Source organism: Eubalaena glacialis, chromosome 15, assembly GCF_028564815.1.
Source record: "Eubalaena glacialis isolate mEubGla1 chromosome 15, mEubGla1.1.hap2.+ XY, whole genome shotgun sequence".
Taxonomy (NCBI): Eukaryota; Metazoa; Chordata; class Mammalia; order Artiodactyla; family Balaenidae; genus Eubalaena; species Eubalaena glacialis.
The window spans coordinates 66,616,324-66,630,679 of record NC_083730.1 but is presented as its reverse complement, the minus strand read 5'-3'; the positions used below and the strand labels follow the sequence as shown (position 1 = coordinate 66,630,679).

Below are 14,356 nucleotides of genomic sequence, written 5' to 3'. Positions count from 1 at the left end.
AGCCCCTGGGCCCAGATGCTCCTATAGGGTTGGTCTATCAAACAAGGACAAGATTATCACCAACTTGTACAAACTGACTTAGAGGCTGGTAAAAGAGAATGCTTCCCAGCTCATTTCATAAACCTAATATAAATGTGATACCAAAAACTATTCAAGGAGCACGTGGAAAAGGAATGGTAGTAAGAGGCTAAGCTCACTTCTTAAAGCAGTTTCAAAAATCCTAAATAAAATATCAGCAAACCAAAGCTGGCAATATACATACAAAAACCAGGATGGTTTAAAATGAGAAAATCCATTAATGTGAAAGAGTAAATGATAAAATCACATAATATAAACAAGGCAGTAATGTAAAAGAGTAAAGAAGAAACACCACACACTCCCAATAAATGCCGAAAAAGCATTAATATAAAAATCAATACATTTTTGTAATGTAAAAATTCCCAGCAAACAAGGGCTAGACGGGTACTTCCTTAGCCTCATAAAGGTATCAGGTTTTCTAAGTCCTAGAGAAAGTCTTACATTTAATGCTGAAACACTAAAAGCCATCCCTTTTGGGCTGGGAAGATAAGAATGCTCATTACTACCACTTCTAAGTGAAGCTGCAAGAAAAGAAACGCCAGGGAAAAAAAGTAAAGAAGTTTTAAAGAGAGAAAAGAGATTTGAAAGAAAACACAAAAATGTCTAAACAGAAAGTCTATTCTCTAATAGACAACTAATAAGGGAGTTCAGAAAACTGATCCCCAAATTCATACAGAAGAGGAAAAGGCCCAGAACAGGCAACACGATGGCTGAGGACAGGAGAGGAGCCCACCAGCTGGGAGGACTTCTCACGAAGCTCCTATAAATGTGATGACATGGTGCCCATGCAAGGACTGACCAACGGCCAAGTCCAAAACCAGGCTCTGGCCCCTGTGAAACCCTGACCCACGACAAATCAGCAGGGAAGGCAAGGATGGTCCCCGGAGGGGACAGATGAGGGAGCCCTGCCCTCGGGCTGCACAATCACGGCGTGGCCCTGAGGCTGGAAGAACCTCGATGTGGAATGTGGGCGAGCGAGCTGGCAGAGGGCCCAGAACAGACCTGACACCACAGGCTGGAGGGCAGCGGCCCAGACGGGGCTGACAGAGAAGCAGAGTATGGGCCTCTGGAGGACCCACGGAGAGCAGGGGGAGGTGACTAAGGGAGTCCGAGGCTCCGGGACACCACGAGATGCGGCAGGTCCTCTGGTCACCACCGTCATCCCGACTCCTAACGACACGGGGTGGGCAGGGCCTCTGTCCTGCGGGGAGATGAGGGCCCAGGGATGACATTGCGGCCCAGCCTACAGGGACAAACGGGACGCCTGCCAGCGTCAGATGTGCGCTTACTTCTTTTACACAGAAACGAGGACTTGTCGTGGCAGCTCTCGGCATGCCAGCTGTGCAGGTCGTGGTGGCGGAGCGTGGGGAAGTGGAAGCACTGCAGCTGCGCGCAGAACACGCCGTCACCCTCTGACGTGGCCGCCGCGAAGATGGGGTCTGGGGGCAGGAGCACCTCTGAGGAGCCTGCGGGACAGACAGTGTCACAGCACGATGGCAGCAGGCCGGGGAGCAGGGAGGCAGGCACGCTTAGAAACGTTACTGCAACGTCAGAGGCCCTGCAAGGACGGCAGTGCCCACAGGAAGGAGAAAGACGCCCCTTCCTCCCCAGAGGGACTCAGCCAGTGAGAAGCTGTGGACTCTCCTCGACCACAGTGTCAGCACCACAAGTGTGCCCAGGAGTGTCCGCACTGTCCTAAAGGCTGGCACCCTCTGCTGGGGTTAGGGATTCACCCCAAGAGCTGGGATTAGGGCAGGTGAGAACCTACTAGAATGATCCTCCGCAGGCATGCTATGACTCTGAGCCTGGAAACCTAATGGCCATTTCCGAGTCAACTACTCCACGAGGAAATAAGAACAGGCACTCACACTCCAGGAGTACAGGTCAGGGATGCTCCAGCAGGACCTTTGAGGACTGAGGGGGTGCCACTCGGGGGGAAGCCACTGCCCGGGGCCCTGACCGGTCTGTGTGGAGACACGGCCGCCCACCTGCCACAAGGTCCCCCAGGCTGGGAGACGGGTGAGCTCTGCCCGAGCGCGACGTCCCTTCACTTTCCGCAGGGAGGTGACAGAGCAAGCTGCCCGGGATCCCCGGGCTCACCAGCCCTCACTTGTCCTCAGAGACACATCAACAGCAGGACTGGGATGTGTTTGGGAAAAGGAACTGGCCCCAAGCTCAAGCCAGAGGCCCAAGAAGCAGCCTAACAGGAGAGGCCCAAGGAGGGACAAGGCAAGGCGTGTGGCTCGGGTGGCAGGTGGAGGAACCTGCCAGCACCCGGGCAATGGGACAGGAGAGGTGACCACAGGCAGGTGGGAACGCAGCTGCGCACACGGCTCCTGACGTCACCTCGGTAGTTAAAGCAACACACACGTACGCTCACACATGCACGCTCACACTCACATACACGATCTATTTTAATTCCACCTGCCTGACGGTTCCAGGATGTTTTGGACTCTAACTCTGACCTTCCCTGTCCTGGGAAGCCTGTCCCTCCCTCTCTGGCCTGAGTTCATGTCCGCTGCACACTCTGCTCATTTTTATGCTCCAATTAAAGTTGTGGACTTTGAAACGAGGGTGGACGGTCTAGAAATGGCCAAGGGAGAAGCCACCACAGGTTCCGGAGGAGGCCAAGCCCCACCTGGGCCTGGGGGAAGGGCCGGACCGGGGCTGGGCCATCACAGCCTCCCCGGGTCTGGGGCCCAATCCTCCACACAGCCCCGCACCGGGCACCCGGGTGGGAGAAGGTTGGAGTGGAGAGCCTGGCAACAGTCGCCCTTGTCAGGATGACGCCCCCCAGGTTCAAGCCCAACAACACTTCTGAAGGACCAGGAAGCCTTACCTTTGAATGCCACCTCCCAGTGACCTTCTAAGGAGCGGTTCCGGCCAGTGATGACGTACTGGTAGCCGACCCACAACCTGCAGGAAGACAGATGGCAGGAGACCTCAGTGGGACAGGGGGAAGCAGGCACCACCGTGTGAGTGTGTGCATTTTTTTTTTTTTTAAATAAACTTATTTATTTATTTATTTTTGGCTGCATTGGGTCTTCGTTGCTGTGTGCAGGCTTTCTCTAGTTGCAGAGAGCGGGGGCTACTCTTCATTCCAGTGCGCGGGCTTCTCGTTGTGGTGGCTTCCCTTGTTGCAGAGCACGGGCTCTAGGTGCAAGGGCTTCAGTAGTTGTGGCACGTGGGCTCAGTAGTTGTGGCTCACAGACTCTAGAGCACAGGCTCAGTAGTTGTGGCACATGGGCTTAGCTGCTTCACGGCATGTGGGATCTTCCCGGACCAGGGCTCGAACCCGTGTCCCCTGCATTGGCAGGTGGCTTCTTAACCACTGTGCCACCAGGGAAGTCCCTGAATGTGTGCATTTTTAATAGTTACACTGACCTTTAAAATATTGAGCTTCAAAGGCATTAATGATTTTTGAAAGTTTTGATACTTAGTTTTAATAAAATGCATTAAAATTCTAAATAATAAACTCACTAGTCAGAAAAAGTTTTTATCTCTGGTAACTCCTGCCAAGACTCTTCTTATTAGCTGATCCAATAAAGCTTTTACATTCTAAGTAAAATCAACCTAGTTCTTGGTGGACACAAACCTGTGAATACACTAAAACCAAAGAGTAGTATGCTCTGAGGGGTGAGTTTTACGGCATATGAATTACACCTCAATAAAAGACAACCCCTATGAGTACACACTGCCTCCCTTGGAGCCTCCTACCTGGCAGGTGCTCCCGAGTGTGCTCGGCACAGCACTCAGGGGCCCCCGACCCCAGCCTCCCAGCTCTGGAGATGTCCATCAGTGGGTCCCTGCCTGTCGTGGGTGCCACTCTGCCCCTCCAGCCCCCACCATGCATGTGCCCATCCTGAGGGCACATCCCCACCCCTCTCCCTTTTCCAAGGACTCAACCACCCAGCGAGCTGGGAGTTATCTTTCTCACTTTGGTGATTTGCCAAGCTCACAGGGCATAACGGTGGAGCCTCCACCTGCCATGGTCACTGCGCTCCTATGGCAGTGTGGCAGCCTTTGCCATCGTGCGGAGGGAGCACCAGCAGTATGGTGACCCTGTGATCCACTGCCGGCCCCAGCAGTGTGGAAGGGGTCCTCAGCACACATCTGACCCCAGAACAAAGCCCCGTGAATGCCGGGCCTGGGAGAGGCCGGCAGTTGGCCAGTTTCCACACTTGCTCTCTGATGCTGCGGAGCCTGGGGGTCTAGGCCAGGCTCCGGAGCCAGACTGCCTGGGTTGGAACCTGGCACGCCGCAGTTAATACGTGCCCTGGTCACCACCCTGGGCCCTGTGGTGTCTGGGGGACTGAACGAGTGGGCCCATGGAAGGCACTGAGCACGGGCCTGGCAGAGCCCACTTTCTCAGAAGGATTCCCCCCACCTACCTGCACGGCCTGCGAGCCAGGCCTATGAAGCCCCATGTGGAGCAGCCCCTCCTGACACAGGCCCAGACCCCCTGCAGTTGCAGCAGAACCCACAGAGGGGGACCAACGAAAAGGACTGGCCCAAGGTGACACAAGGTGGCAGCCCATCCCTGCCCCTCTGAGAGACCCTGCCCCATCGCAATACCTACCCTAAACCCCCATCCCCATTTGCTTCCAGGGGGCGGGGCTGCTGCGGGCTGCCAGAGGTCACGTCCTGGAGGCCATCACGCTAGGCAGGCCTTGGCACCCCCCAGGCCCCGGGCCCCACCCCGGACTCACTTGTGCTGGTCCTGCCACGCGAAGCTCCGCTCGGGCTGGTCCCATTCCTGGGCCAGGACGAAGCGCAGCTCCTGGTCAGTGGAGAAGGTGGCGAGGGACCCGTTCACGCGCTGGCAGGTCTGCGCGGCATCCCAGTAGTTCTCCCCGCTCAGGTAGACTCGGTAGCAGCTGGCCGTGCCCTCGTAGTGGTGCCACCCTGTCGGGCACTTCCCTAGGAAACATGAAGGACGGCGGGGAGTTGTCCCCCAAGTTAGCATCCTCACTCCAAAATGCAATTGTACATGCTGCATCTAAGCAGCTCAGAAACCACCCGAGGAAGGGGAAGCTGAGGCTCAACAGGGGAGCTCTGCCTCCAAGACCATGAGCCTCCCAGTTGTATGAGGCTGTAGCCGCTGAGCAGTCAAGACCAGCCGCTGAGTTCGCTGAGTAAAGTGGCTGAAGAGCCGGTAGAACTCCCCAGGCTGGCAGTGTGAGCATTCCCACTACATCACCACACCTAAGCACGTCTACTCAGGAGGGGGTTTCAGCTGTGGTTTTTCTGCCTTTCAATTTTCCTTAAATTTATTCTGCTCTTTTAAAATACTAATATCGTAGATAGTTCATTAAATAACTAGTTATTTAAAAAATTTTTTTAAACAGAGGGAGAGCCACCTACAAAAGGGTGGGTACAGTTCAGCCCCAAAAGGTAACCACCTCGGAAAAAAAAAAGCAGCCTGGTTCCAGAGCCTGGGTTCAGGTCATGGCTTCCTCACTCGGGCTGGGTGGCTTTGGGCAGGTCATTGTGCAGCTTCACCCATCAAAGGAGGCCCTGAAGGGCTATTTTAGGTGGACACCCCGGCACAGCCAAGTGGCATGGGAGAGCCAGGGACCACGTGGGGGGTGAGCCTTTGATCACGAACAGGGCAGGTCTGCAACTTACTGCTGAAGCGGACGGGCTGTGCCACGTTCATGGCATGGAAGTGCGTGGGGTCACCACCTCGAGCCCGCCCCGGCCTCGGATCCACAGCCTCCTTCCCATGGTAAGGACGCGCCTCCCCAATCACTTCTGAAAGCAGAAAGAGAGTGGCTGTCAACACTGCTCATGGGGGCCAGGCGCCAAAGTGAACCACGGTGCAGTCAGATGCGGAGGGGGTTGGGAGGGCAGGGAGGAGGCAGCACAGATTCCATCTATTCAGGTTTTCTTTAGAACTCTAAAACGTGCCGTTTGTGCCAAATGGGTTACATGAGCTTCTTGCTGAAATTACGCCTGGGCAGTCTTCATTTTTCATTATGACTACGAAATGGGGACTCTCAGTTGCATTTTCTAACAGGCTACTGCGGGCACATCACAGGGTCAGCCACTCCTGCTTAACACCCTCCAGCAGCCCCGGCCCCAGGGGGTTCTCTGCAGAGCCTAGGCTGCTCCCCCACTGGCCTGGAGCCTCCCCTCTTAGCTGTGTGTGGCCCTCCCTGCCTGCTGGCCCCTCTCTCAGCCTCAAGGCCAGGGTCAGGGCACCTGGCACAGGCCCTCGTGTGTAGCAGGCCTGGAGCATGGTTAAAGTGTGACCAGAAAGCTCAGGGTGAGGAAGAATGCTAGCTTTATGTGTGGTGGTCCAAGGGTAATTCGCAGGTCTGAGAGAGGAGACCCAGAGAAGCGAGGAGATTTACCCAAGGCAGGAGAGAGTCAGGGGCTATGTTTCCGAGGGGCCTCTGCGCTCTGCCTGCAGGGGGGCGCCTGGTGGAGGATACCGGTACAAGGTCAGCACAGGCGACGAACTTGGTCTGCACAGCTGCACAACAGGCGACGAACTTGGTCTGCACAGCTGCACAGACACCACAGACACCTGCCTGCAGCTGGCTCAACAACCTCAGGCCAGGAGGCCGGGGGCGTGGGCGTGGCCCGGGAGGGGCGTGGCGCGTGCCAAGGCGTGGCGATGGGCGTGGCGTGGCGGAGTGCAGGGCATGGCGACAGGCGGTCCGCACCTCCCCCACCTGCGGGCAGAGGCTCTTAAGTTCCCCACCACGGATCGAACCGGGCCCTGGCAGTGAAAGGAGACCGCCAGGGAATTCCCTGACACTGTTTTTATTTAATAAATCATCTTTATTTTTTCGCATTATAAAATAACACATATTCAATGTAAAATATTTGAGAAATACAAAAGTTTGAAAAGACGAAACAGATAAACTGTACTATTCTAGAGGTTGCTGCCCTTCCAATCTCTCCTTTCTACACAAATCCTTAAAACTATTGGGATCACGTCAAGCACTATTTTACGATTTGCTTTGCAAGCTGAAGACTATAAATAGCTTTCCATATTCTTAAGTGAGTGAAGATCACTTTCAATGGCTGCTCAGCATCTGTGAATCAATTTCTTTAATTACCACAACTCCTAAGGTTCCAAGTTGGGGCTGCCTGCATTTTCTAATTTTTGTAGGAGAAGCACACGTGTGTCCTTCTGAGACCCTAGCAGCTTTGTCCCTCTTCCACTAACTACTCAGTAGAATATTTCCTCAGAGTTTCCACCACAGTCCCTTCCCCGGCAGGTGATGGGATCAGCTTGCCAATCACTCTAACACATAAAATGTGTTCCCAGTGCCTGAGATAAGTTGGACCCCAGGCAAAGACCTAGAGGAGAAGCTGCCCTCTTCAAACACTGCCCTGGGTGGGGCGGCTTTAGCTCTCTGGGACTGGGGTGCCCCGTGCACACGTCTGGGCACCACCACTCCCCGCTCCCCGGAGGAGAGACTGCAAAGCCCCTGCCTCCATCCCTCCAGGGCGCCAGGCAGAGGAGTGGGCAGATCCCCGCTGGGCTGAGGGATAAGGAGGGAGGGGAGCAGAGGGCTCCCTGGCAGAGGGCGCAGCCTGGGCAAAGGCCAAAACCGGGCATGCCTGGGACAAGCTTGAAGACCAGCTTGGGTGTAGCTGAAGCATATTTCACTACGCCTGCACTTCACACCTCCCTTCTGCCTGCTCAAACGAGCAAGACCTGTGGTTCCACTTGGTCTTGGCCTCTTCCCCAGACCAAGCACAGCACCTGGGCACCTGGTATACAACCGGTCAAACTGCTCACAGAGGGACGAGGAATCTAGGGCAGAGGGGAGAGAAAGAAAAGGACTGGTTCTACCGGGGGCACCGAACACCAGGTGGCCAGGATGCGGCCGGCAGTGAAGCCATCTGCAGCCTGGGGAGGGGGTGGGGGGGCAGGTGAAACAGCACAGTAAAGTAACCAGAAAGCCTGGTGGCGGTGGAGGACGCTGCTCTGTGATGAGCAGGCTTCTCTGTGGTTCAGGCGGCAATTCTGAGCCTTCCTCTTTCCTCCATTTTCCTTCATATCCAAACGCCCACATCCATCCCCTCATCACTCATTATTCAGCGTCCATTACATGCTGCCACCGAAACCCACCAACAAACACAGGCCCCCTGAGTGTCCTGGGGGCCAGAAGCAAGAGGTGAGGGTGGCTGGGGGGAGGCAGAGTTCACTGGATCAGCAGCCTTACAGCCCTCTTAGGACCACCTCTGACAATAAGGAGTTTCCTCTGAGCCCCACAGACAGCGCGGCGGCCAGCTGGAGGGTGTGCGGCCAGCCCCAGAGTGCGGGTTTCAGGGTGCAGACACCCCAGAGCAGCTCTGGGCACTGTCCCAGGCACCCGGCAGCAGGTGGCCCTGACCCCTTAGTGGGAGGTCTCACTCTCACTCCCTGTGGTGGGGACGGGGATGAGTCCAAGCCTGGAACCCAACCTGAGCCCAGCCCTGACGTCTCCGAAGGAGTGCTCCTCTCTCTTCATATGTCCCTCCCCGGACTTCAGAATGGGAGCCCGAGGAGGAGACCCGGCTGAAACGCTACTGAAAATCCGAGGAAGAGGGAATGTCTGAGATGGGGAGGCAGGCAAGGCCGTGACAGACCTGCTTCAGAGCAGAAGTGTCCCGCCTCAGGACCCTCGTGTGACCTCGGGGATCAGGGCAGCGAGAGCTGGAGGCCTCGAGTCCAACGGGGAAACTGAGTCAGGAGTCAGGGCAGACAGTGTCCTGCTTGCTGCTCCCAACAGCAAGTGGCCGGAAAAGAAGATGATGTGCAAATAAAGGACAAAATGTGAGTGATTCTAATTTGTGTTTCCAGAAACTTAAAACTTGTCCAGATGAGCCTGTAACGTCTCCGAATGAGGGAGAGGGCAGGACAGACTGGAGCCTCTTCAGTGCTCTGAGCTGTCGGGACACATGTCACTGTCCTATTTCACAACAAACAGGTTTAGAATCATGGTCAAAAATCAAATGTCTCTAAGTTAACCAATACTTGCTAACCAATGCAGGATTTCTAAAACCAGAGAGCCAGGAAATACAGTTACTAATAGCATTTCCGTTACGCTGAAAACGTTCTTTAAATTGATTCTCTTTCCCCACAGCTGGGGCCAGTCACGTCGCTCAGGGGGATCTCACTGGGCTAAAGGTTGATGGTTTGGGGGAGCCCCAGGGACCACCAACTCTGTCCCTGTTCCATCAGGGACACGCCAACATGAGCACTCTGTCTTCCCATTTTATACCCATGTGGACAGTATATGCGGTACACAGAGATTAACTGCAAAAACACAGCCCTATAAGTTTCAAGTTCAAAATCTGCCTCCCTCCTGCGGCTCCTAGGTCCATGAATGTCTCAGGGCACAAGTTCACAGAAGGGACATTGTACCTTCTGCTACTGCCCGGGACAGGAGCTGAAGCCACCAGTCCCAGGCACACTCCACCTGTGGCCACGGCTCTCAGCTGCCAGGAGAGCTGTGGCAGAAGCAGACTGACCTGAGTGGGGCTCCTCACTCAAGGTCTTCTCAATTCTTAGGTATGTACATCACAGGATGAAATAGAAATCCCGCCTCCCCTCCCCCAGCCCCCTGCTCCTAATCCCATTTCCCACAGAAAATTCTTCAGATAGTTTTTAAATTATTTTTTCTTACTTCTTCTGGTAGTTTAAAAAGAATTACTTATTTTTACTTATTTCTTCTGATGGTTATGTCGGTATTTCCAAATAATAGGTTTACCTTGCTATTTCTAGTGTTATCAATTTTAAATGTTACCCACTGACTTAAGGTCAGGCAGGTGCAGGCTTAGCTCACATACACTCTTACCTTCCCAACAGAGTAGCATCAATTTCAAAACTAAAGTCAGTAGAATAATGTAATAATTTAAGTATTCTTCACTTGTGAACCAAATAGCATACTAAGGTTATTTCGATCCTCTAACAACTTTCTTTTTTCCTGGAGTTCATATTTGCATCAGTTTTTAAATTTTCTTAGTTTTCTGTATATCAACCACTGATTTTTTCAGCTACTACAGCAGATAACAAAGGCTAACAGTAAAACTTTTAAACACTCAAAACACTGTGTCAGAGCCACCCGGCTCCACTTTGTCTCCTGGAATCCCTGCCTGCCTTCCAGCTCCAGGCTGAATGGGCTGCTCTCTGGGCTGGGGCTTGGCTGTGATCCTCGGGTCCACTTTGCTACCCTCCTGCACTGGGACCCTGTTTCCTGGACCCCAGGTCATCTCCTTTCTTGCTTAACCCTCTCCTTTTACAAGATCACATCTTTCTAAGAAAGGGTATATAGCAACATTTATGAGTCTATTCATATCTAAAATTTCTTTATTTTATCTTCATGTATCATTGATTTCTCTGGGTATAAAAATCCCAGATTAATAACATTTTTGAAGCTTCTGGTTAAAGATATCAGATTGAACAAACACACTCGTTCTCTGAAACCCATTAAAACAACAGTAATGGGGGCTTCCCTGGTGGCGCAGTAGTTAAGAATCCGCCTGCCAATGCAGGGGACATGGGTTCCAGCCCTGGTCCGAGAAGATCCCACATGCCGCGGAGCAACTAAGCCCGTGTGCCACAACTACCGAGCCTGCACTCTAGAGCCCGTGCTCCACAACAAGAGAAGCCACCGCAATGAGAAGCCCGCGCACCACAATGAAGAGTAGCCCCTGCTCCCCACAACTAGAGGAAGCCCGCGGGCAGCAATGAAGACCCAAAACAGCCATAAATAAATAAATAAATAAATAAATTTATTTATTTATTTAAAAAATAAAAACTGGAAAACAGAAGGACAAGTGATAATGTAGAGAAGGTGACCACACGTCCTAAGATGCCTGGTTATGCCCGCTGTCCCAGTATCCCATCCAGTTTAGCATTTGTCAGTCTCAAAATTGTCTTATTTTAGAAGTAAATCACTCCAAATTTATTTGAGCCTAGAAAGCTAAATCCTAGGCCAGCAGCTGGGCAAAGTAAGGAATTTGCAAACTACATACAATGACCCTTAGACCCAGCAATCCGACATTTAAGAATTTACACTGATGATACATCTCCGAAACCCCCTCCAAAACAAAAAAGCCCCCCCCATAACCCTGCATATGCACAAGGTTACTTACTGTGACATTATTTAAAATAGCAAACTAATGAGAACAACCTAAAGGCCCACACATAGGAGATTGGCTAAATAAAATACGGTACATTCCTAAGATGGAGAGCAATATAGCAGTAAGAAAGAATTAAAAAAAAAACAAACAAAACTTTATGAATTAATACAGAGTTATTTTAAGGATAGTCTACTGAATTAAAAAAGAAAAAAAATCAGGGCAAAAAGTACACACAGTAAGACACTTTTTTTATGTAAGAAAGGGTAAAGAAAAAGAAACAAGTAGTAAAATATACACGTATTTGCTTATTTTTGTAATTAAAAAAATGCCCAAAACTCAGAAAAGATAGGCCAGAAACCAATCAAGCTAGTGGCCTATTGGATATGAGTGGAAACAGGTAAAGGGAAATAGAACTTCTAAGTGTATGTTTTTATACAGTTAACGAGTTTTGAATCTTGCTAATGTTTTACATATTCTAAAAAAAAATCAGTTAATCTTGTGGATACACTAAAACCCATGAAATTGTACACTTTAAAGGGGTAAACTTTATGGTACATGATTTATATCGCAATTAAAAAATAAATGAAGATGAGGAGGCAAAGTCCTAAAACTGAATGCAAACATTCAGACATTAACACATCACACAGAAGAAAACCAGGAATGAATCCGGTGGCTTCTGACTACACAATGACTGTACCCCCTCAGTGCAACGCAGTCTAACATCATAAAGAACTGAGAAGAAATCCTAGAATTTAGTTAGTAGGTTTGTTCTTGGCCGTGGTACAGGAGCAGTAATTCCAAAACTCTTTTATGTGTACTTTAGAATTGGCCAAATGAGTACATATACAGATGGTGCTGGGAACCAGGGTTCTTACTATGGGAAAGGGAGGTACAAATATGAGATGGGAGAGGAGAGGAGGAAATCTAGATTAGAATCGGAGGTACAGCAAATACGAACTCATGATTTAAAAAAAACGTTTTCTTGCATTATCCACTGAAAGTGCCTAGAAGCAAGGATGAGCCCAGCTAACACTCAGATATTGGTTTCTAAGTACCATTCCTCACCGAAAGTAGCAGGGTTCCTTAAGAGAAATGGCTGATTCCAGGTTTAGGGCAGGATAAGTACAAGATGAGCCTGGAACATCTTCAAATGCCAGAAAACAGGAAAGCACTTTATAAAATAATATCATTTGCAAAGTGTAGTGCGTATGGCAGAGTAACAAAAACACCATTTTAAACTACCACTATTATAACTGATTCAGACAAGAATCATCAGTATAAGCTAAAACAGTTGGGTAATACCTAGAATACCCCTCCACAGATTATGTATTCATTACCTATTCACAGATTACTTTTCATTACAAAAGGGGGGAAAAACTATTACAATAGTGGAATCTGGTAGACATTACCTTAACAAAATGATCAAACATAATATCACCAATAATGGGACAAAATGACCTCATGTGACCCTTGATTTGACACTTCATGACCTGCTTAAAAAAGAAAAAAAAGTCTCACCTGAATCTAATGATGAGGAAACAGACAAGTTTAAACTAAAGGACATTCTACAAACCAACTGGTGTGGACTCTTCAAATATGTCAATGTCACATAAGATCAGTAATTTTTAAAAAGGCTGGGGGGCTTCCCTGGTGGCGCAGTGGTTAAGAATCTGCCTGCCAATGCAGGGGACACGGGTTCGAGCCCTGGTCTGGGAAGATCCCACATGCCACGGAGCAACTAAGCCCATGCGCCACAACTACTGAGCCTGCGCTCTAGAGCCCGCAAGCCACAACTGCCCACATGCTGCAACTACTGACGCCCGCGTGCCTAGAGCCCGTGCTCCGCAACGAGAGAAGCCACCCCAGTGAGAAGCCCACGCACCGCAACAAAGAGTAGCCCCCGCTCGCCTCAACTAGAGAAAGCCTGCACGCAGTAACGAAGACCCAACGCAGCCAAAAATAAATGAATAAATTTATAAAAAATAAATAAATGATAAATAAATAAATAAAAAGGCTGGGGACACCTCTTGACTAAAGGACAGAGGAAGATGGCAAGAAAATACAACATGTAACCTTTGACCAAATCCTGGACTTAAAAGTTTAAAAAACCTGTAAATGACACTTTTGTGACTATTGAAAAAAATTTCAATATGGACTATATATAAGATAATAGTGTTATAGTAAGTTGCATGTGAAAATTGTACTGTGGTTACAGAGTGGATTATTCTCGTTCTCAGAAGATGCTGAATATTTAGGGGTAAATGTCATATCTGTAATACACTCTCAAAGGGTTCAGAAAAAAATACATATAGAGAAAGCAACTGTAGCAAAATGCTAATGGCTGATGAATGCAAGTAAGGGCTACAGGAGCGTTCACTGCACTATTCACTGCACTATTCTCAAGCCTTTTCTGGGGATATGAAATTTCTCGTATTAAATCAGGGAGAAGGCAGGGACTTCCCTGGTGGCGCAGTGGTTGAGAGTCCGCCTGCCGAGCAGGGGACACGGGTTCGATCCCTGGTCCGGGAAGATCCCACATGCCGCAAAGCAACTAAGCCCATGTGCCACAACTACTGAGCTTGTGCTCTAGACCCCGCATGCCACAACTACTGAAGCCCGCACACCTAGAGCCCATGCTCCACAACAAGAGAAGCCACGACAATGAGAAGCCTGCGCGCCGCAACAAAGAGTAGCTGCCGCTCACCACAACTAGAGAAAGCCCGTGCACAGCAATGAAGACCCAATGCAGCCAAAAATAAATAAATTAATTTAAAAAAAAATCAGGGAGAAGGCAGTCCACACACCCAGATCCCAGCCCCTGCACGGTGTGCTCAGGAAACCTGCCCCTCCTTCACCCTAGCAGAACACGGGGGATTTACTAAAAAAAGTAAAACAGGGGGTCTCTGGGATGGGGGATACCAGTTCAGCTGAAAGTCATGGTTCTTTATTTAAGGAGGGGACGGCAGACTCCCAGCCCCTCTTCCTCCACTAAGTTCCTCCTTTATTATGTTTAGGTAGTTTCCTTCTATTCCTAGCTTGTTGAGTGTTTCACCATGAAAGAATGTTTAATTTTTTTAAAAAATATTTATTTATTTATTTTATTTATGGCTGTGTTGGGTCTTCGTTTCTGTGCAAGGGCTTTCTCTAGTTGTGGCAAGTGGGGACCACTCTTCATCGCGGTGCGCGG

General features: G+C 50.3%; 1 protein-coding gene across 3 annotated transcripts in view; it reads right to left on the bottom strand.

Moving 5' to 3' along the window:
- Positions 1-14,356, bottom strand: part of DGCR2 (DiGeorge syndrome critical region gene 2) — a 70,824-nt gene that overhangs the window by 17,556 nt on the left and 38,912 nt on the right. Inside the window, exons 3-6 of one of the 3 annotated variants that reach the window (XM_061170495.1) lie at positions 5,707-5,832; positions 4,788-4,998; positions 2,918-2,994; positions 1,368-1,544 (exon numbers count right to left, since the gene is read on the bottom strand). In XM_061170495.1, coding sequence (XP_061026478.1) covers positions 1,368-1,544; positions 2,918-2,994; positions 4,788-4,998; positions 5,707-5,832 — 591 coding nt within the window. Of the gene's footprint in view, positions 1-1,367; positions 1,545-2,917; positions 2,995-4,787; positions 5,008-5,706; positions 5,833-14,356 lie in introns of all 3 variants that reach the window. The other 2 variants (XM_061170494.1, XM_061170496.1) reach the window with 2 other exon arrangements.